Source organism: Eublepharis macularius, chromosome 3 (genome assembly GCF_028583425.1).
Source record: "Eublepharis macularius isolate TG4126 chromosome 3, MPM_Emac_v1.0, whole genome shotgun sequence".
Classification (NCBI taxonomy): domain Eukaryota; kingdom Metazoa; phylum Chordata; class Lepidosauria; order Squamata; family Eublepharidae; genus Eublepharis; species Eublepharis macularius.
Window position 1 is genome coordinate 66,528,669 of NC_072792.1, and position 20,610 is coordinate 66,549,278.

A 20,610-nucleotide genomic window follows, 5' to 3' on the forward strand; every position below is an offset into this window, starting at 1 on the left:
GGCATTGTTTTTTCTACAGAACTGTTGGAACCCTCTGGCCCAGTGATTGTGTTAGAAAATTCCATTTAAAGTATAATTTCAGAAGATTTGAATTAGGCAGATTTTTTTTGTTAATGGTACACTTAAACTTTTTGCTTCCTTGTTTTGTTCTGCTTGTTAACTCTGCTTTTCATGATGGATTAGATATAATGTCTCATTCCTCCTGATGGAGATGTATTCAAGAGCCTCACTCGAAGGCATTCTGTGCTTCCATGTATAGGGACGTAAGCAGATGGATTACCTGTAAAAAACACAACGAATATGAATTGTTCATTCTGCTTTTGCACAGACCCCTTCAACTTCAATTAACTTACAGTGCAATCCTATGGAGAGTTACTCCAGTCTAAGGCCATTGACTTCAGTGGGCTTAGACTGGTGTAACTCTGCATAGGATTGCACTGCAAGTGTGCAGTTTTGGTTCTCTAGCCCACTTTACCTTGCCGCCTTGCAAACCGCATTCCCCTGGACTCAGCAACAAGGTTCACTCATGCATTTTTATGAGTTGAAGAAACAGCTGTCTGTCACTTAGTTAAGATTCTTTTTTTCAGAGTATGTATATTAAATAATTGTGTGGCTGATGCAGACAAACTAAAATATCATTCAAGTGAAATAAACACCCTCAAACTGATAGTTTTAGTCCTTGAAGAAGTTCATTCAATCTAAAGTCTGGAAGTTCTATACACGAAGAATGGCAGTGGACATCCAACCATGCATGCCACACAGTGTGTGACGTGAATGTACCAAAATACAAGTTTATAAATGGTAGCCCCCTTTTCATTCTCACCCTGTGATTTGTTTTCATGGTGGATAGTTGCTGCTTTCAACTGCTTAGTTTGCTGGTACCATGAAATAAAGGTCCCCAAATAATATTTAAAAAATAATATTGACACCATGGGCTGAAGCAAGATGTCCAAAAGAGGAGAGGAGAAATCTGAAAATGGTTATTCAACAATTGAACCAATCAAAGCAAAGTTTAAGCAATGATGTGTTCTTCAGGATGATTTCCTCAAAACAGCAGACTCATGAAAGAAAACCACCATCATCTATGAAAAAGCCTATTCCACCAAATATGAGCCCTTAATAGTCTATGTAAAGAAGTATATGCCACCATTTACTTTTTCACTTAATTTATACTTGAGCATCTAGGTTTTTATTTTCTGATGGCAATTGTGTTGATAGATTCTGCTATTGCTGTTCTTTGCCATTAAGCAATGAAACTGGCCTATATATCAGCATTCTAGTAAAGTTATTTAGTCACAACCTTTTGTGATCACCAAGCACCGCTTTTTCTGCACATGGTAATTATTCAGGTTTCAGTATTCCCACTTTTTATGTCCATGTATTTTTCCTATTTTTGAGGCTCTAGAATATTTATTTTTTTAAAAAAACTTTAATGCTAAAAATGTGTACAAGGTAGTAGTTCAACTTACACAAATAATACGTTGTATTACAAGACGGGACGTCTTGTCTCTTCTTCAGAAGCATCTGGGATGCGGCAAGGAGAAAAAAGCACCAAAAACAAATGTGATGTGTGTCATTATTGAAAACTTGAACAACAAAATAAAAGTTCCAGTGGAAGAACAGGAATGACAAGGCGCTGTTAGCGGATGTCTGTCTAAATGCAGTTTCTTTCAGAAATCAGCTTAATGAGATTTTACAGTAATATTTTCACAGTAAAAAACAAATTTATTTTAGAGCACAAGAAATGGGACAAGAAATGTCAGGACAAGAATGGGATCAAGAGCAGACTACATTTTCAGTTAGAAGTGGAAATAAATTGAGGAAATTCTCTTACACAGTTCTAATTTATGTTCAACATTGCTGATGCAGAGACATTTTTTAAAGGTATGCAGATACTGAATTTGTAGATTATGGAACTCAACTCACATAATACAAAACCATTCATGTTTGTTACAGACATTTTTATAATTTTTATAGGGTTGATGATATCTCATCCTGTTTTCTCTATATTGCTTCATCTGCTTCATCTCAATTATTTTTTAGGGGATCAATGTTTTTCTCTGTAATGTTATTAATACTTGATGTATCAATTGTTGCGTAAACTGTTGTACTGTGTTTTGTTATGGTCTACTGTTTAAAGACTATGGAGTTGAATCTAAATTACATTTTCCACCAGCAGATTTTTGCTGATTTTACCATTCCCACTGCAGACCTCCAATATTATCCCAATATTATCCCTTTGATTTCAGGAGCAGCATTGAGGCGAACTCTGTGGGCTGGTGTGTGTGTGTGTAACATTCTTTCCACTATCAGAAATGCATTCTGTTTTTTTGAAACTTTCAGATTTCAGAGTTGCAGTTTTATTTATATTCAGGCAGGGAAAAAGCTAATACAGCACACTTCTCCTTCAGGTCTCATTGTATTCTAAATGTGCATTTATATCTGTGGTATGGTAGTAGAAAAATCTAAGCTGGAGATAAGGGAATAAATTATCATTAACATCATGTGTGATAGATCTGTCTTTGGAACAAACGATGGTCTTTGATGCCTTGTAATTTTCGCTTTTAGGTTTTCTGTATTAGAGGCTTTCTGTAATATAATTTTTTAATTCATTTTTAATTTTTAAAATTTATATCCTGCTTTCCTCCCTGATCAGAGGACCCAGAATGGCTTTTCACATTGTTATCACCCCTGCATTTAATTTTCACAACAACCATCTTGTGAGCATAGAGTAGGTTGAGTGATTGTGATGGGCCCATGACCACCAGGCAATCTTCCACGGTAGAACGGGGATTCAAATCCAGTCATCCCAGGTCTTAGTCTAACCACTATGGTCCAAAACCTCCTTCCTGTTTTGGTTTATATGAAGAGGTGGCCTTTCATTTGTCCTAGGCCCAAAAGCTGTACATGACTTTACAGGAAGAAAAACTCAGCCAAACCTTTTTTCTTTCTAATTACATTTCTGCCATATGCTCATCCAGATGGCTTCTACTCAGAACTTATAGAGTGCTATAAAATGACCTTACTTTAGAGGATTTAAACACTGAAGAAGCTTATGAAAAAATAGAATTGACACTTTAGCCAGAAAAAAAATCAGCATTTTTTCTTGCCTGTACAGAAATTTTTTAATGTGTTTGCGGTATAGAAATATCCATATATTTTTGTTTACTTACATTATTTATAGATCACTCTTACATACTGCTCAAATACATAACAATATCAATGTAAAAGTAAAAATTTAGGGCCCCGTAAATGGTCTAGAGGGACATGGTGCCATCAAATTGAGATGAAGCACATCTGCATCTGTTCAGGGACTTTCTGTAAGGTCTGTCTTTACCATCTGGAAAGAAAGGCCAAAGAGTGATATAATAAATATGTGAATATGCAGAACTGGATGAAAAAGTAACTGACTTTTGGAAATGAATCCTGTTGTGAGCTGATTGAACTGATACAGTTCAACATGTTAAGAAAGAATCCCTAGTAAATGGGAATTATGCTTGACTTCTGTTACTTTATTTATCCCAGACGGTTTTTTCTTTCAATGACCCCATGCTATTAGTGCAGTTTGACTGCCCATTGCTAATGATTTGAAGTGGAATTTGCTCTGTGGATAGAATCCTGAAAGGCGTGTTCCAAGCCTTTCTGTTTTACCTGATTTTTGTCATTTAATAGTAAGGTCTGAGTTGGCCTTGAAATAATATAGTTTAGAAAGCTAAAAACAAAGTTGTAAATAGAAGTGACACATTCCAGAGAGAGAGAGAAAGAGAGAGAGAGCCATGTAAGTCTGCAGCTGCTGAAACAACAGATTCTTGTGCACCTGAAAGACTAACATATTTAAGATTTTATGAACAAGAGCCCACTCCATAAGATTTGTAAAGTTCTCTATATACCCCACATAGGGTTGCTGGTCCCCAGTGAGGGTTCCCCCACCACCACTCGCCTAGCTGTTATGGGTAAAGATGGCGGAAAGGGCCTCCCAGGGTGTGCTCTTGGCGCAGCACAATGATGTAACTCGCGGGAGAGATGTCATTATGCAGGAGTGCTTTTTAACAATCTGCCTGGCGCCATGAACAAGAGCACTTTTGCAGCCTGTGTGATGATGTTACTCCCAGAAGTGACATCATCGCACCATACTGGGAGCACATGTGCGATTCACATGCATGTGAGGATGATAGGAAGTTGAGTGTTGGATCCTCCCCTGCCAGGAGGGTAAGGGGACCTAGCAAGCCTAACCCTACACTAAAAAATAACCCAGGGGTAGAGAGGAGTTATTATAAAGAAGTTCAGAAGGCCCAGCTTACAAGGCCATAGATGTGATATTGCAGAACACAGATGATGATAAGATCTAGTCAAAAGAGTAAACGATCCAAGGGCATATTCTGCCCCAGACCCCCAGCCAACCCTAGCTCCAGCGAATATAAGAATAATCTTTTGGTTTCAGCTGCTATTAAAGCTTTGATTTAATTTTAATCTCTCTTTTTAATTAACAGCCAGTACTCCACAATATACTATTTGAGACTAATAACCTGTGGAAGTTTTGTACAACAAGCCCTGCAAAATCAATAGGATCTGAATGTTTGCATCTTCATAAAAATTATGGATTGAATTATCAAAAATATAAGCCTGCTATAAAGTAATATAACTAAATGGTTTCCACAATAAAGGCTAAAAATCTAAATCCTGTCAGGTATACTGAAACAAAATGTTGCCACAGCAGAGATAAAAGTTGGGAAATTGTGTTAATATTTTGTTAATTGCTGATCAGAGATTTTATGTTCCTAAGCATAAAACAGTTAACTACAGAACTTGTTATCTTCCTCTGCCTCCCCTCTTCCATTATCCCCATGTCCCTTTTAAATATAATAAGTCCATTATAACTTTCATTTTATTAATCCACACAGACTTGTGGGTCGCATGCAAGAAAATCCTGTGGATGTCTTGCTTAGTAAATCTCACTCTCTTCCTCTGACCCTTCTCAGATGGTTGGTTATATGATAAGCTTCTTGGGTAATAAAATGAGTCCTACATTTCTGTTCTGTACTGCTTGGAGGCCCCGTGGCACAGAGTGGTAAACTGCAGTACTGCAGCCCAAGCTCTGCTCACGACCTGAGTTCAGTCCTGGTAGAAGCCGGGTTCAGGCAGCTGGCTCAAAGTTAACTCAGCCTTCCATCCTTCTGAGGTCAGTAAAATGAGTACCTAGTTTCCTGGGGGTAAAGTGTAGATGACTGGGGAAGGCAAACCATCCCGTAACAAAAAGTCTGCCAAGAAAACGTCGTGATGCAACGTCCCCCCATGGGTCAGTTATGACTCAATGCTTGCACAGGGGACTACCTTTTTTTTTAGCTACTGCTTGGAGGAAAAATTGGATACAAATTAGAAAGGTTGGATGGAGTTTTAAATGCAGAATTATGAAGCTTCAGCTTTCAAACTTTCTGCTTGCTCACATATGTTCTGGTATATCAGGTTGGAAATTACATTATATATCATCAATGAGACATCTCTCAAATATTTTAAATAGCTGACATATTGGATATACACATTGAAGGCTGAACTGATTCATAGTTTACCAAGTATAGGCATTCTATTAGTTTAGTGAAACGTATTTGTAGTGCCTTATGTAAATATACGTTTATTTTTCTCCTTTCCTCAACATAAAATGACTAGTTTAAAATAATGTGTCTTTTTTCTTTAGTCACATGACCCAGTCAGGCCCTTTTGATGATCCTCGATTAGAGAGCTGCCAAATAATACCTCCAGCCCCCCGGAAAGTGGAGATGAGGAGAGATCCTGTGCTGGGATTTGGTTTTGTAGCTGGCAGTGAAAAACCAGTGGTCGTACGCTCTGTAACGCCAGGTATGGTTCTCCCCCCCCCATTTTTAAGTTATAGTTTTATGTTTCTAACAGCAGAATGAATATAATTGTTGTCCACAGAACCCCATAATGCATTAGCTTCTAAAGTTTTTAACAAAAAAGAAAAGCTGTTTCCATGGGAAACCTGTGTCACAGACATACAAACAAAAAAGGACATACAAAATAAAGCTTCCGTCATTACAGGACTTTTGCTTCCCAATAAACATTCTCTACTTTCTTTCATAAATAGAGATAAAATAGAGTCATAATAAAGGTTACAGTGTGTATTGCTGCCTTGTCTGTCTCCAGGATCTATTCACAATTGCATAAATGAAGATGACAAGTTCCTTTAAGCACTGCCCCTGTCCCAGGAATAACATTAATTGCAAACAACTTCTCCTAAAGTTGAGAGGCCTTGCCTCCCACTCAGTTCGCTCCAAAGTAGAAATGGGCACGAACAGCAATACGAACAAAAAAAAAGCCACGAACAGCCCAATTTGCTGTTCGCGAGCAAGCTGTTCGTGAGACCCCATTCTCGGTGAACATGTGTTCGTTCCAAGCCCTCTTCGTGGCATTCGTCAGCCGTTCGTAAAGCCAGACAGTCTGCCGCCTTTCAATCAATTCCCCTGGCAACATAGGCATGGACTGTCTGAACTCTGTCTGAACTCCTTCTGGCTTTCCTTCTGGCTTGTAACCCCTCAAAGTAGCTTCCAGCAGACAGTCCACATTTTGCCACTAAGAGAACATGACATGAAAGGAGGAGACCCATGGATCATGCCTTTCCCGTGGTGCAATTTCTCTGAAATTTGGGGGGTCTTCAGAGGACAGTGAGGACTATGTCCCCTTCAAATTTGGTGGGTATTGGACATTGGGAAGGTCAGTTTGAAACTCCTCAATTAGCTTCCAGCAGACAGTCCAGTTTTTGCCACTGTGAAGAGAAAATGGATTCTCCTTTCCCCAGCTCAAGTTCAGCTAAGTCCCAAGGGGACCATTCTGGCTCCCACGAACCTCCAACTACGAATATGTTCATGAACATGTCATGTCTGTTGATGTTCGTGAATCCCTGTTCGTGGATGGCAACGAACAACGAACATTGTGTTCAGGGTTTTTTCCTGTTCGTGCCCATCTCTACTCCAAAGCTCAGAAGTCTGGAACACCCATGGCTGAAAATATTGTGCTGGTGGGATAGTCTGCATGTCTTAAAGAAGCCTGCAAGGACTGTTACAGGTTAATCCCTCACAGATTCAGAGAGCTTAGAGTGGTAGGTTACTCCAAGCCATTTGATTGGGTAGCATGGGCTGTAAAGAGGAGTGTTTTTTTTCAGTTCTAGTAGAGCAAAGAATGGAATCCAGCATGAAGAGTTGAGGGACACATCCTAACAGAGAGAGCAGTTTTAATGCCTACAGGAGAACTGGGGAAAGTTGACGAGGAGGTTTGGGAAGTGAGTGTGGACTTCCAAACAGGCCCAGGAACAGGAGGTAGATCTTCTCAGGAGAGGAGATTTTCCCTACCAGTCAAACGAGGAGGTAACTCTGGAGAGACAACAGATCTCTGGTTGGATGTGTTTGGAAATTGCCTGTGGGACCTTCAGATTCAGTTAATGGCTGAAGGATAGCTCTGGTGTTTGGAGAGGAGATTGGGGTATTAGAAATTGGATATCAACATTCCTAACTCCAAAAGAGGAAGAAGATACTGAAAGAAAATATATTAGAGTGTTTGGGGGAAACCAGGGGAAGGAAAGCCTCAAAACAAAAGTATTTTAAGTAAAAACTGAAGACTGTGTAAGTTCTGATCATATCACAGTTATATTTATATAATGTTAATTACCTCATAAATTCAACCCCTGATTTCACCTGACCTTTCCCTTCTAAAATAAAGTAGTTAGTGCTTTTTGAATTTTAAAAACTCCTCATGTGCCTTTCTGCTGTTTAAGGATGAGGGAATGTCATAGGTGGCTCTCTGAGAAAGAATTTTACCAAACTACTTTCCACACTTTCTTTCACTAAAAAGCATTATAGGCTGCTTTTCCAGTACTGAAAGTGGTGAAAAAATATTTTAAGTTATAGATAATATCACAAAATAAAATACCCATAAAACATCAGATCTTTATAAAAATAGCCCTACAACAGTTTTAGTTGTTGCAGGTGTCCTCCCACACTTATCTGCAGTTTTCCTGATTGAGAGTTCCTTCTTGAATTATGGTACTGTGAGAAAGGACTCTAGCAGCCATGCCCCCCTCCCACTGGCCAGTAATTGTTAATGAAAGCCATAGGGATATGCTGGTCACATAAACAGGGAAGGTTTGTGAAGGTTGAAGTACCTCAGCATTCAGACTCAAGCAAAACTAACTAGAAGGACATTGTGGAGAAGGATATTTATGGTTAGATAGAACTTTTATATAGCTGAATTTCAAGTTGTGTGCCTGGGGAAATGAAGAGAAGATTCCTCACAGTCCACCACAGTGTGGAGTCTGAAATTAAAAGCTAAAACAAAAAGGGGAAACACCACCTCTGTTGCTATTTCCCAACTTACTTAAAAATGATTTTACAGTGGAGTGGGAGTGGAGAAGTATCACTAAGATGCAACAAATCTCTGCTCTGCATAACAGAGAAGATTGTTTATATATGCATAATCTGTGCTTGAATGTCATATCTCTACAGGGGGACCCTCTGAAGGAAAACTTATCCCAGGAGACCAGATCATCATGATTAATGATGAACCAGTGAACACTGCTCCAAGGGAGAGAGTCATCGACCTCGTCAGGTAGGTAATGTTTGCTTGTTTGGTTTTAAATTTTATTTAGAGACCTGCTGTGCCCTATCCCTTGGTATTAAAAACAAAAACTAAACAAAACTATTCGGCATCCTAATAAACACATCATGTCATCCACTGAATGGAAATCTTTGGGTCTGACAGTGATTAATTTTGGCATTTTCATTGGAGGGTAGACAGTGCAGGCCAGATTATAGGATGTTAAAAGAGAGAAAATTAAGACAGCAAGATAAAGAAGCACCCTTGTGAAGACAAAGGGTAGAAGGAAAATCAGGTGTTAGAGAGGGAGGAAGAGTCAAGAGACAGCTTTTTGAGAATGAGGGAAACTATATGCCATATAGTTTCATATGCCATGTGAATGCTGTATGGAAGAAGCCAGAGGAGAGAGAAAGGTAGATTATATACTGGAGAAAAGAGGTAATGGCACGGAAGATGACAATCAAAAGTCAGGAGGGCATAGGATCAAGGGAGCTTGTAGGATTAGAAGAGACCAACAAGACAATGAATTTGGCATGTCTTTCTTTCCTTTCTCTATAGTCATTTTGACAAGCAGGAATTTTATGTAGGTAACAGGCTGACTATGACAGACAAAAAAAGCTGTCAACCTGAACAAATTACTGGTGAAAACTCTTGATAGGTGACAAGTATAAAATTAATAACTAGCTATAAGTGCCTCCTTTGTTAGAATCTTCTCAGTAAAGACTGAAGGATTATAAAGAAGAGAGCATAGCAACTAGAGATTTAAAGGGCCCAAAAACTATGAAAAGGAGGAATGACAAGGAGTTTCCAGTTCACTGAAATCTGTGCTTTGTCCTCTTTTTCTCCATTCACATTGTCTACAAACACGAAAATGAAAGCAGAGATTCTGAGGTGTTTGGATGCCATGACAGGAACCAGACTCTTAACTTAAGCTGCAAAATTTCAGGGACTATATGCCCCCCTGTAGCTTCTACCATTACAACTTCTGACAGGCTAATTCAGAGATGGAAAATTTTCTAAGCAAAACTCCATCTTTCTAAACTTGTGAATTAGCCATATGTTTCATGGGTTAATTCTGTACGTACTCCTCGGATACCAGTTTATTTAAAAAGCACCTTAAAGGCCAACTAGATTTCTGGACCCAAATCTTGCTCTTCTACTGCAGACCAAAAAGGCTACCCACCTGAACCAGTTTAGTCAAGCAGTGGTAAACCAAACCTGTAAATAGAATCCTGTGTTGAATTCATGAGGGTAATACTCTGCTGGTAATAAGCTTGCTGTACAATCCTGCCATTTCATTTCCATACATGTCTCCCTCTGGGGTTTGACAGCAGTTGACTTTAATGAATTTTGCTGAGCTGTATTAGAGTTACATAATACTTCATTCCACATAAAGAGCTTACTATGATTTCAGTGGGGACATCTGGAATGATTAGAGAAAGCAGTGTACATTCAGCACAGTATGGCAAAAAGTAATTAATTGTGCCAGCGAGGTAAAGTGTTCCTTTTAGGCAGCAACTTAAACTAGGATCATACATAGTTCTGGTGTTTTTTCATATACAGAATTGTGCTGTGTCATAATTTGATACATGTTCAAACATGCTCTTTGAGACTTGGTCTTTTATCTAGTAGCAATAATCCATCATCAGTGATATCTATATTTGTGGTTTATTAAGGTGTGCCCTCTACAGTTTTAGATTTCATTCTAGAAGTCCCTTTTGGGGGGGGGGGAGTTCTAATTCTTGACCATGCCAGTTTATGTGGAAAGGGAGCCCCATTAGACCTTGCTTTCCTTGATAGTTTCTGTTGTGTTACCTTATACCATATTGTGTCAGATCAGAGTGTTGTATGTTTCCAAACAGAAAAGAAGTGAGAGTGAAGACACCAACATAATTCTCTTTCCCCCTTCCTAGCCATTTATAGCCATCTTTCTGTTGGAAAGGAACTTAAAATGCATAGCAAGAATAAAAATGAATTAAAATACAAGGTACAAAACAAATAACTGATTGTGATTCTTGTTGACCTTCTTGACTATAGGAATGAAGGTGTTGCTAAAATGGTAAGTTAAAGGTCTGGAGACAAATATATTAATCATAAAATAATTAACTGAATCTGATTGATTCAGCTGTCTCATTTTATTTATTTATATATTTCAGTCCATGCATGCTGGTTTTCAGTCCATGCTGCTAAGGTGATTTACAGAATACAAATAAGTAAAAAGACATCTTAGCACCATAACAGCTAACTGTAATTCTTGTTAGACTGCATTATTATTTTAAAATCCCTACCAATAAAACCATCACAGCAATTAAAAGAGAAGGAAAACAGGAAAAAGGAAGAACCTTAAAGCACTTAAGACTGGAAAAGCTTGGAGCTAAGGAGGACTACAAACAAACCTCCACACATGGAATGGATATTTTCTGCTGCCCCCTTCCCACTGCAGTTCCCCAAAATGCTTCCCTGGGGGAGGGGGTCAGAGGACTCTTAAGAATAGTGTGGGGTGTGAGATGCAATCTGCTGCAAAAAATTGTGGAAGTTTCTTGTCCACCTCAATCTGTCTCCAGAACTGCCCTTCCAAGGGCAGGAGATAATTTGACATCTAACCCACAGAGTTGAAGGGCTACTACCCAAAAGGTTTCATGTGTGGTTTCCAGTCATCTCATGCCTCTACAGTAGGAGTGGCACATGATCCAGAGCTTTAACTGGCGATCTTAAAGGCAGGCAGGCTCATGTGAGATTCATATGCTGAAGAATCTTAACTGACAAGCAAGCTCATTTTTCAGAATTCGTGCAACATGGACAGCACTTAATTAACATTCCAGTAGCCATTTAAGCCTACTGGCTCAGGTAGAACTACAGTATAGTTTGCAGCAGCAATATATAAGGTCTCATTATTTCCAGCTTTCTGCAGTGGCTTTCCTCATCTGTTCTTTTCTGCTTAGCTTTCTTTTCCCAGGCAGAAACTTTCAAAGCCATTTTTCAAAAAATAAAGAGCTCAGTTATATCACTATTTGTAACATCAGCTGGTGCTTAGAAAGAAAAAGAACCCTTCTTTAAATGCAAAGTTATTAAAACTAGGAAGGAGCTCAAAAATGAGTTCAATTTTACTATATCATTAAAATACACAAGGAAAGCATACTAAACAGCTGAGGTCTAGTTAAAGAACTGGCTGTGTTGCTATGTAGCAGCAGCTGCTAATTTTTTTTTTTTTGCTCTTGTACTTGTGATACATGTTGTGGTGCCTTAAAGTTAATCACAGCATACTTTGGAATTAATGCCCATGCAGGAAGACCTTTTATATTGCCATACAGCATAGCAGACTTCTGTGTTATTTAAAATAAGAGTATCAAGTCCATGCTGAATGGGTTGGAAATCACACAGTACAAAAAAGAGACAGAATCATAGAGATTTTTAGGTCAGCTAGTTCAGTCCTATGCAGTGAGGTATGATTAACTGTGTTCTTTAAAAAAAAAACTACCACACAGATTAAGCTAGTGAGCCTAAATGATGCTTTCCATGCTGCATTTTTAAAATTCCCTGTTCCTTCAAGCGGGCTTTTTTACCATCCCTTGACAAGACTCCTTCAAGCATCCTTCTCTCCATGCAGCCATCATTAGGTCTTCTTTCCTCTATTATTTTCCTTCTTACTTTGCCTAGGCACTGTAGAGATGGAGCTCTGGAGGAAGAATGTCTTTACTCACAGAATAATTGGCTCGTAGCATCCATTGCCACAGGATATAGTGATGCTCACCACTTTAGCTCATGTTTAAAGGGAATGGCCACATTCATTATAGCTGTTAGTCATGATAATTAAATGAAATGTCCATGGACAGAGATAGTGATCCTCTGAATACCACCGCTAGGTGAGGCAACAGTAGAGGGTGGCTTTGGCCTCAGTTCTGTTCTGGGGGCACCTGATGGGCCAATGTGTAAAACAGGATACTGGACTATCCGAACCAGCTCATATATTCTTATGGACTTTGTTCTTGCCATCTGAAAATTTTATCTTGAGGAGAAAATGATTAGCCATTTGAAAGTGACTGGCTAAGTTCAGAACTTGAAACCACCCATCACACTGGTCAAGGTCCATTTTGCTGACATGGAAAGGATACATATGGGGGATAGTCCTTCCCAAGCCCATATATGATGTGCACTTACCTGTAGGGTTGGGTGTGTGTGTTTTGCACCTTCCTATCAAAGCACTGCTATGAAACATTAATTTTAAAATGTGCATGCCCCCAGAAACCTGAAACCACATAGCATTTTGCACACATATATTCATCTTGTCAAGAAAAAAAATCTTTTAATTGGAAGTGTTTATATCATTATTTAAAAGGTCATGGTTGTAAACGTTTGTTTTACGATTTGTTATTACCAAACAGCAGGTGAATGTTTGAGAACAAAACAAGCACCAAAACATACTGTTGGTATGTGTGCTGGCCAAGCGAAACAGCTTCCTAAAGGGGATCGTTCGATGGTCTTGACGTGGGAAATAATACTTCCAGGGAGAAAAGAATTAGTCATGAAACATTATGTGCATTTTATGATAGTTTATTGATGCATAAGCTTAACAAGAGTTTCTTCCCACTAGCCACATGGAAAAGCTTCCATAAGTTTCCCCATTCCAGAAAGAAATTTCAAGAATACTGCTACTCGTCCTATGCAATACATATAGCTATAATCCTATGCACTACACAGTTATGATGCCATGACCATACCAATCACAAAGAGAGGGAGAGAAAGAGAATAGCTTTGCAGGAAATCCTCAAGTCAGCAAGTTCCTGGCTTCCTCAAGATGGGTTGAAGAAGGTACTTGTGAAGTAACTTTACATTAAATGCTTAAATTACATTCTCCCTCCTTACTTCTTATGGACAGACTCCTCTATTCTTATATTATCATTATCATTATCATTATCATTATCATTATTAATGACATTTATAGTCTGCCTTTCTCATGGAGACTCAAGGTAGATTACACAGTGTGAGATTAGTACAGTCAATTTCAAGGACATTTCAATACTCTAAATTGAGGGTCTACCTCTATAGGATTAATGGACCAGTCATGTCTGAAACACATGACAATAACATCATCTTTGGATTTTCACCAACTTGCTGTTTGATAGTTCTCTGAAAGACATATTGGCACTTGGCATAAATTCTTTACAGGGATATTCCCTTTTTCTTGGGAAAATTCAAATCTCTCGTGCCCCCAAAGTCCCATTCCATGTGCCAGGTCAAGTCAAAAAGTCCGGATCTCATACCAGGTCATAGAAATAGCTGTTTCAACACTATTTCTGAACCTTGATCTAGCACAAGCCCAAAATGGCTTCCAGCAGAAGCCATTTTGGGAATCCACAATATGAAGGTTATACCTAATATACTAATATTAGGATATCCTAATATCCTTAATATAGTTTCTTAACTAATTTCACTGAATATTGAAACAGACATTGACAGAAACCATATTCATAAGAAGTATGGCTATAAAGTATGAAAATCTTGTAGGCACAGAAGGGGGAATGTTCGCTGATACTATCTCAAATTTCTTTCAAAAACAGTTACTATCCCACATAGCTTTTGAGTATTTCTTTCTGAAATCTCCAATATGAGAAAGAGTTATCTCTATTAATTATATTACTTTAAAGGTAGCATTTAATGTAAAGGGGATTTCAGCCCCCTCACACTCTGTGGCTTGAGTTTAAAACATCTCTGTGTAATTGTGAAATTTTTTCTTTGGCAGGCCTCCTGGCCTAGCTGTTCTACCCAACTCTTATCATTATTGATTAATTACTGAAACTTACGATTCCTCTTAAAGTTCCTATACATTTACGTATAGTAAATATAGTGAATCGTCAAAATTAAGTTTCTTTTCTGGCTTGCTCACCTTCCTCCTTTTCAAACCCATTTAGAGAAAATATATGTTTAAATTACAAAGAAAGCAAAGTGTTTTCATTACTCAACGAAGTTAGAGGCAGTTGGGGGAAGATTAAGTCATTATGTAGATGCCATATTCTAGTTAGGACAATCCATTCCCACTTATTTATTACATTCTACTTGCAGAGAAGTGCAGGTGCATGCTTTAGCCAAAGATGAATACCAAGATGGGAATTCCCTCTAGGATCTAATGCCTTGACCATCAATGCTGAAGCACGGGAGGCCGTGAATAGTTTCAGTTGTTGCATCTTCACTTGGAAAACTTGCCTATTACCATTATATTTTAATGGGGATTATTGTTGTTATTATTTGATACTGGAAGGGTAGTTTTATTTTTAAATGATGAAAGGATCTCTCTGAGACTAACTTGCTGCTTTAAGACACTTTCTCAGTTTTACAATATTCTACAAAAAATATTGTAATTGTAAATATGGCACAACTGAGAATGTTTTATTCCTTGTTTGAAGCTCTGTACTGTCGGTTTTATTCCGTGCACAAAATAAGCGAGTAAAAGTACTCTAAAACATATTATTTAGCATATTTTGATGTTGTTCTTTTCTTTTGGCCTTAAACAGTTAAGAGATCTAGAGACTGTATTCCAAGTATTGCCATCAATTTAATTGACACTAAAGCATTTCTGCACACCAGTCTTATTCCTGATTTTTTTAGCAGTCGAACTCCAGGAACTGAAATCAGTTTGGTATGGTTTTTCCACACATCTGCCCTCCCTTGCATTTTTACAATTATGGAGATGGTTTATTTTGTTCTACGTGTGCTTTAAATAGATTTATCAAGTGAGGGTGCTGTTGTCATTGGTCATTGTCATTGGTAACATCATCTGTGATGTCACAGCACCTACCTTTTATTTTTTGTGCATGCTTATGTCGATATAATGGCTGATTTTTTTTAAAAAAAAGATTGAATGTGAATACATTCAAGTCTTTGCATGGGGAGCAGCTCTGGCCCTATCCCTAAATCTCTCTCCTCATAGTCCAAACTGGAAAGTCCCACTTAGGTTGACCGAGAACCAGGAGGCAGGAGTTGGCACTAGCAGGGCAAACCAACTTCTGTAGAGACAAAGCCTGGAGCAGCAGCAGCGATGTCCTTTTTAAACCGTGCTGCATTTTCTGGTACCAAAAGTAGCTACCTCCCCCCTTCCCTGGGCCACCAAGGCTTTTGCATTTTTTTAAAAATCATCTTTTTTGTATTGTTATATTGACCTCCTGTTGCAGTAATGGATGCAGCAGATTCTTTGAATTTTCAGCTTTTACTTGTTTTTTTAAGTAAGTCTCTAGCCCCTTCCCTTGCAGAGGTATAAGGGAAAAGACATATCTCCACAATGGAATGGGCTAGAGACTTCCTTTTTAAAAAATTAAAAATGAGAATCCAGAGAAACTGTTGCATCTGTCACCGCAATGATAGCTCAATATAGTGATATGAAAATTACAATTAAAAAATATAGAAAACAAAACTAGGAGGGGGGAAGAAAGGTGCCAGGGAGGAGAGGTTTGACAATGATGACAATCCAATCATCGAAAAGTGGGTTGGGTGTGGGTGGGAGTAGGCAGGGCAAACAAAACAAAAAGAGGAAAAAATCAACTCAAAATCAGCTTCTGGGAAAAAATTGGGATAAAAATGGCCCCAAAAGAATTGGGCAGGGGGGAAGGAATAGGAAAACCCAAAACCCCAAAGCAAAGACTAAAGGCAAAAAAGCAGCATGGTGGCAGAAACAACAGAAAATCCCTAACTGTACTTACTTGAACATACATAGTTTCAACGTCTGATCTCTTTATTATATTAGAAAGCCATTTGTCAACAGCTGCTGAAAATTTAGAAGACCAAAATGTATTTACACGCTCAAGATTTGGCTGATACATAGGGTTCCCAGTCCCCCGCTGCGCTCCACAGTGGCCTGGATTGGGGCCAAGTGGGCCCAGGTTGGGCCACTGTGGACTGCAGCAGCACTCCCGTACTCCACAGCAGCCCAGTTCAGACCGAATTGGCCTGATCCGGGCCCAGATCAGCCTGGATCAGGCCCCTGTGGAGCATGGGAGTACTCTCAGGATGGCCCGTGGCTTGCTTGATGACATCATTTCCCGGAAGTGATGTCATCACACCGGCTGGGACTGTGTGTGCGCGAAGCTCATGCATGACTAGTGAAGACAGATGTGAGGGCGATCTGGCTGCGACATCTGTCACCCCATTGATTGCCAGGGTTGATTTGGCTGATCTGGCTGGCTAGTGAAGACAAGGTAAGTGCTGGGCCTCCCACTTCCCACCTGGAGAGGTAAAGGGACCTGCAACCCTACTGATAGATTAATAATTAATGCATAGTTCTCATGATTCCTGATTGTATCATTCCAGTTTCAGGCCTGGTTAGGGATGACCTGTACTGGGAAATGACCAAGGGATGCGACCCTGTTAATTTTCTTGGACTTTATTTATTTATGTATTTACAGGATGTTTACCCTGCTGTTCTTCCCTCACAGGTCTCACAGAGTGGCTAGCAATTTAAATATTAAAAATTAAAATCTCATCTTACAAGCCATTAAAACCAACACATAAACACTTCATTAAAAAAATTGAAAACCAGAACTTAAGACACATAGAAAAAATAAAAACAAGAATCAAAACATTAGGGAAGGATTACTAAAGGCATGCCAAGCAAGAGAGAAAAAGTCTTCATCCACTAGTGGAACACGGAATCAGAAGGGGATATGTGAATCTCCCTGGAGAGAGTTCTAGAATTTTGGTGCTACTCCTGAGAAGGCCATCTACTGGATTGCCGCCTGCCTAATCTTGGAAGGTGGGGACATGAAACAGGGCTTCTGATAATGACCACAGTGGTTGGGTAAGTTCATGAGGGAGTGCGGAGTCCTTCAAGTATGTTAGTCTCAAACCATATAAGGCTTTAAATATCAGCACTAGCACCTTGAATGGTGTCTGGAAATAGATTGAGAGCCAGTGTAGATAAGGTAATACTGGAGTGATATGGTTCTTACAACCCACTGTTCTGTGGTAACTTTGGTCCTACCTTGAAGGTAGGTTTCAGAGTGTGATGCTGGAGAACTGCTGTTATACCCCTTGGCTTCTGGTCTGCGATGTATTGGAAGGATCCATCTTGGCCCCCATGCTTTTCAGCATCTACATAAAGCTGCTGGGTGAGGTCATCCAGACATTTCGGCAAAATTGCCACCATTATGTGGATGACACAGCTCTGTCTCATACTTCCAAGAGATCCCAGGGAGATGTGGGAAATGTGGCTAGGTGTCTGGAGGCAGTTTTGGGATGGATGAAGGCTAACTAACTGAAACTTAATCCAAACAAAACTGGTGGGGGACCCCAGAATTGGGATCTCTCTTGTTCTGGACATGTTTGCCTCCCCCTAAAGGAGCATGTTTATAGCGTGCAGGTGCTGCTGGACCCAGGCCTCCTGATGGATAAACAGGGGGCAGAGGTAGACAAGGGTGCTTATCACTAGCTTTGGCTGTTCCTCGGCAGGAAAGATCTTGTCAATGTGGTGTTCGCCCTAGTAACATCTAGATGAGAGTACTGTAATGTGCTCTGTGTAAGGCTGTTGTTGAGGACTGTCTGCAAGCTACAGTAGGTACAGAATACTGTGGCAAGAGTGTTGACTAGAGTGGGTCATAGAGTCTATATCACTCCAATGGTTTTCTGTCTGCACTGTCTCCTAATTAGTTTCAGGGTCCATTTTAAGGTGCTTATATATCCCTAGGCAACTTTGGGCCAGTGTATCTGAAGGATCTTCAGCTCCCATATGAACCTACCCATCAGTTCTAGTAATCTTTGGAGGCTTTGGGCACGCCCTTCATCAGAGTCTGGATGGGTAGCAACTGGAGAAAGAAGCTTAAATGCTGTTTTAATGTCTTGATGTTTTAATGTTGAAATTTTTAATGTTTTCTGCCTTGCAGAACCTAGATGAGTGGAACAGTGGCATTAAAATGTTTTAAACAAACAAATAATAGGTATTCTAAAGGATTGGCCAAAAGTAAGGAGGAAGAAGGACCAGGGTCCTGTGGCAGAAATTAATGTAGGTTTAGTACAAGAGCAACCTGATACTTTGTATTAAACATGCTTTTGATTAATAACTGAAACGCCCTGATTAATATTCCAAGGCTGGGAGTGTGATGAGGCTTCCTGTTATCCTGGGAAAGTGTTATGAGATTCTGCAGGATTGTGTACAATTCTGCCCTCTCTCCTGCTTAGCTCTTGTATTGAAAATAGCCAGGAACTTATTTCCATGGCCTTATGTGATTTGCAGAGAGGAGCCAAGATGGATGGGGAGAAAGAATTATGTAAACCTGAACATCCCCTGCCCACTTACAAATGCCTAAGGTGAACCCTACTACCTTTTAACAAGCCTTAGTTTACAAAATTATCATTAAACAAGACATTTTCTTACACAACAGAATGTATGCATGATTATCATTTTTGAAAAAGAGAAAAATTTCAGTAACCTAAGGTTAATACTTAAATTGCCAAAATTACCAGTTTCTAATTAATACAGGAAAAAAAGAAAGGAAACAGGGTAATTAGTACAAAAGATGTAGGAAAGTGAAGAGCTATGCACCATTTGGCTTAAGGCAGTAAGCAGCATGTGTCCCAGCATCTGTCAGATGCTCACAGGGATAGCTGAATTTAACTATGGAAGGGATAAATTACTGAATATAGATTGAAGAGAGGGAGTAATTATTTCATACTTAAAGATCGTAGGAAGGAGGCCTTGTTTTGCTTAATATGTCTTCTCTTTTTGCTATTGTCTCAGATCCAATAGTTATTCAAGGTTTTTGTAGCGCTTTTGTAGTCCTTCAGAAACCTATAAAACCTGCCCGAAACCCACCAAGTTGGTATCTCATAATATAGGATAGGATGACACTACAAAGTTCACATGACAGATAAAGCTTTCCAAAGGCCTGGTAAAATATAATGGTTTTTAAATGCTAAATGGAATCCTTTCAGCATTTTAATGGGATGTAAGTCAAGGCTGATGCTTGAGCGTCTAGGCAGTGTTGTGGGGTCTTCTAAAGCATTTATAATATGGATTGAATTATTATATGGAATATAATAAAACTACTTTTTTCCAGTGGTTAGGACCGATCTAGCCCTTGTGTGAGTGAAAGGCAAGGCTGGAGGGCCATTATAGCCACTAGGGAATCTCCTGTTGGACCAATGGCCTGCCTCCTGCTTAGACCAGTCCAGCCCAGGGTAGAAGAGATGGTCCTGGCTCAGGGAGGATGGCTCCTGACCCAGCAAGCTGCACCCAGCCCAGGAAAGGTGGCTTCTAGCACAGGTGGTAAGCTGTGTCTAGCCCAGGGAAGGGTTAGGCATCTCCCCACCTGGTTGAGCCAGTTCCTGGCTTAGGCAAGCCACATGCAGTTGCACCCAGCCCAGGAGGGCTCACTGCAACATGTGGGTAGCTGTGCCTGGCAAAGTTGCAGAAGGCATCCAGCCAAGCTCCGTGAGATGTGGGGCTGGCCATCCCACATCTCACGGAGCTTGGCTAGATGCCTTCTGCAGTAGTGTTGTGTTGTTAATCATAGGTTAAAGAAGAACCACTTCCTACAGCACCATTTCCTCCTTTATCTTCAGATCTTTTAGAAGGTGCTTCACAAAGATTTCAAAAGCATTTGCAATTAAAATCAGATGAGGGACTAAGAAAAGTAACAAAGAATAATATCTCCAGTTCTGGTCTTTCATGAACAATCTCACCTGCCATACCTCTAAACTGATAAACTCATATTCCACAACCCAGAGAAGCTTGACATCTTGGATTCTGGTTGGTTCAGTTTCACTGTGTTTATTAATTCTTTTATCTAATATTACTTATTATGAGAATACGGTATATGGTATATGACGGTATATGGCGGTATATGGTTGATGTTCTGTCCCCCTCCTCCATCTCAATTTTTACTCATCTTCCTTACAAACAGCAAGCAATGAATTCGAATGAGAGAGGGAAATGCTGAAAATAATTATATCAGGGCATGAGTTTCTTTTTCTTTATGTTACTGAGGAATTGCAGAGTCAGTTATATTCTTCCTCTGTGGCCAAGGA

General features: G+C 39.5%; 1 protein-coding gene across 1 annotated transcript in view; it reads left to right on the plus strand.

The window, feature by feature from the left end:
- FRMPD4 (FERM and PDZ domain containing 4) overlaps window positions 1-20,610 on the plus strand; it is a 143,796-nt gene that overhangs the window by 32,760 nt on the left and 90,426 nt on the right. Inside the window, exons 2-3 of the mRNA XM_054974171.1 lie at window positions 5,693-5,853; window positions 8,511-8,613. Coding sequence (XP_054830146.1) covers window positions 5,693-5,853; window positions 8,511-8,613 — 264 coding nt within the window. The remainder of the gene's footprint in view (window positions 1-5,692; window positions 5,854-8,510; window positions 8,614-20,610) is intronic.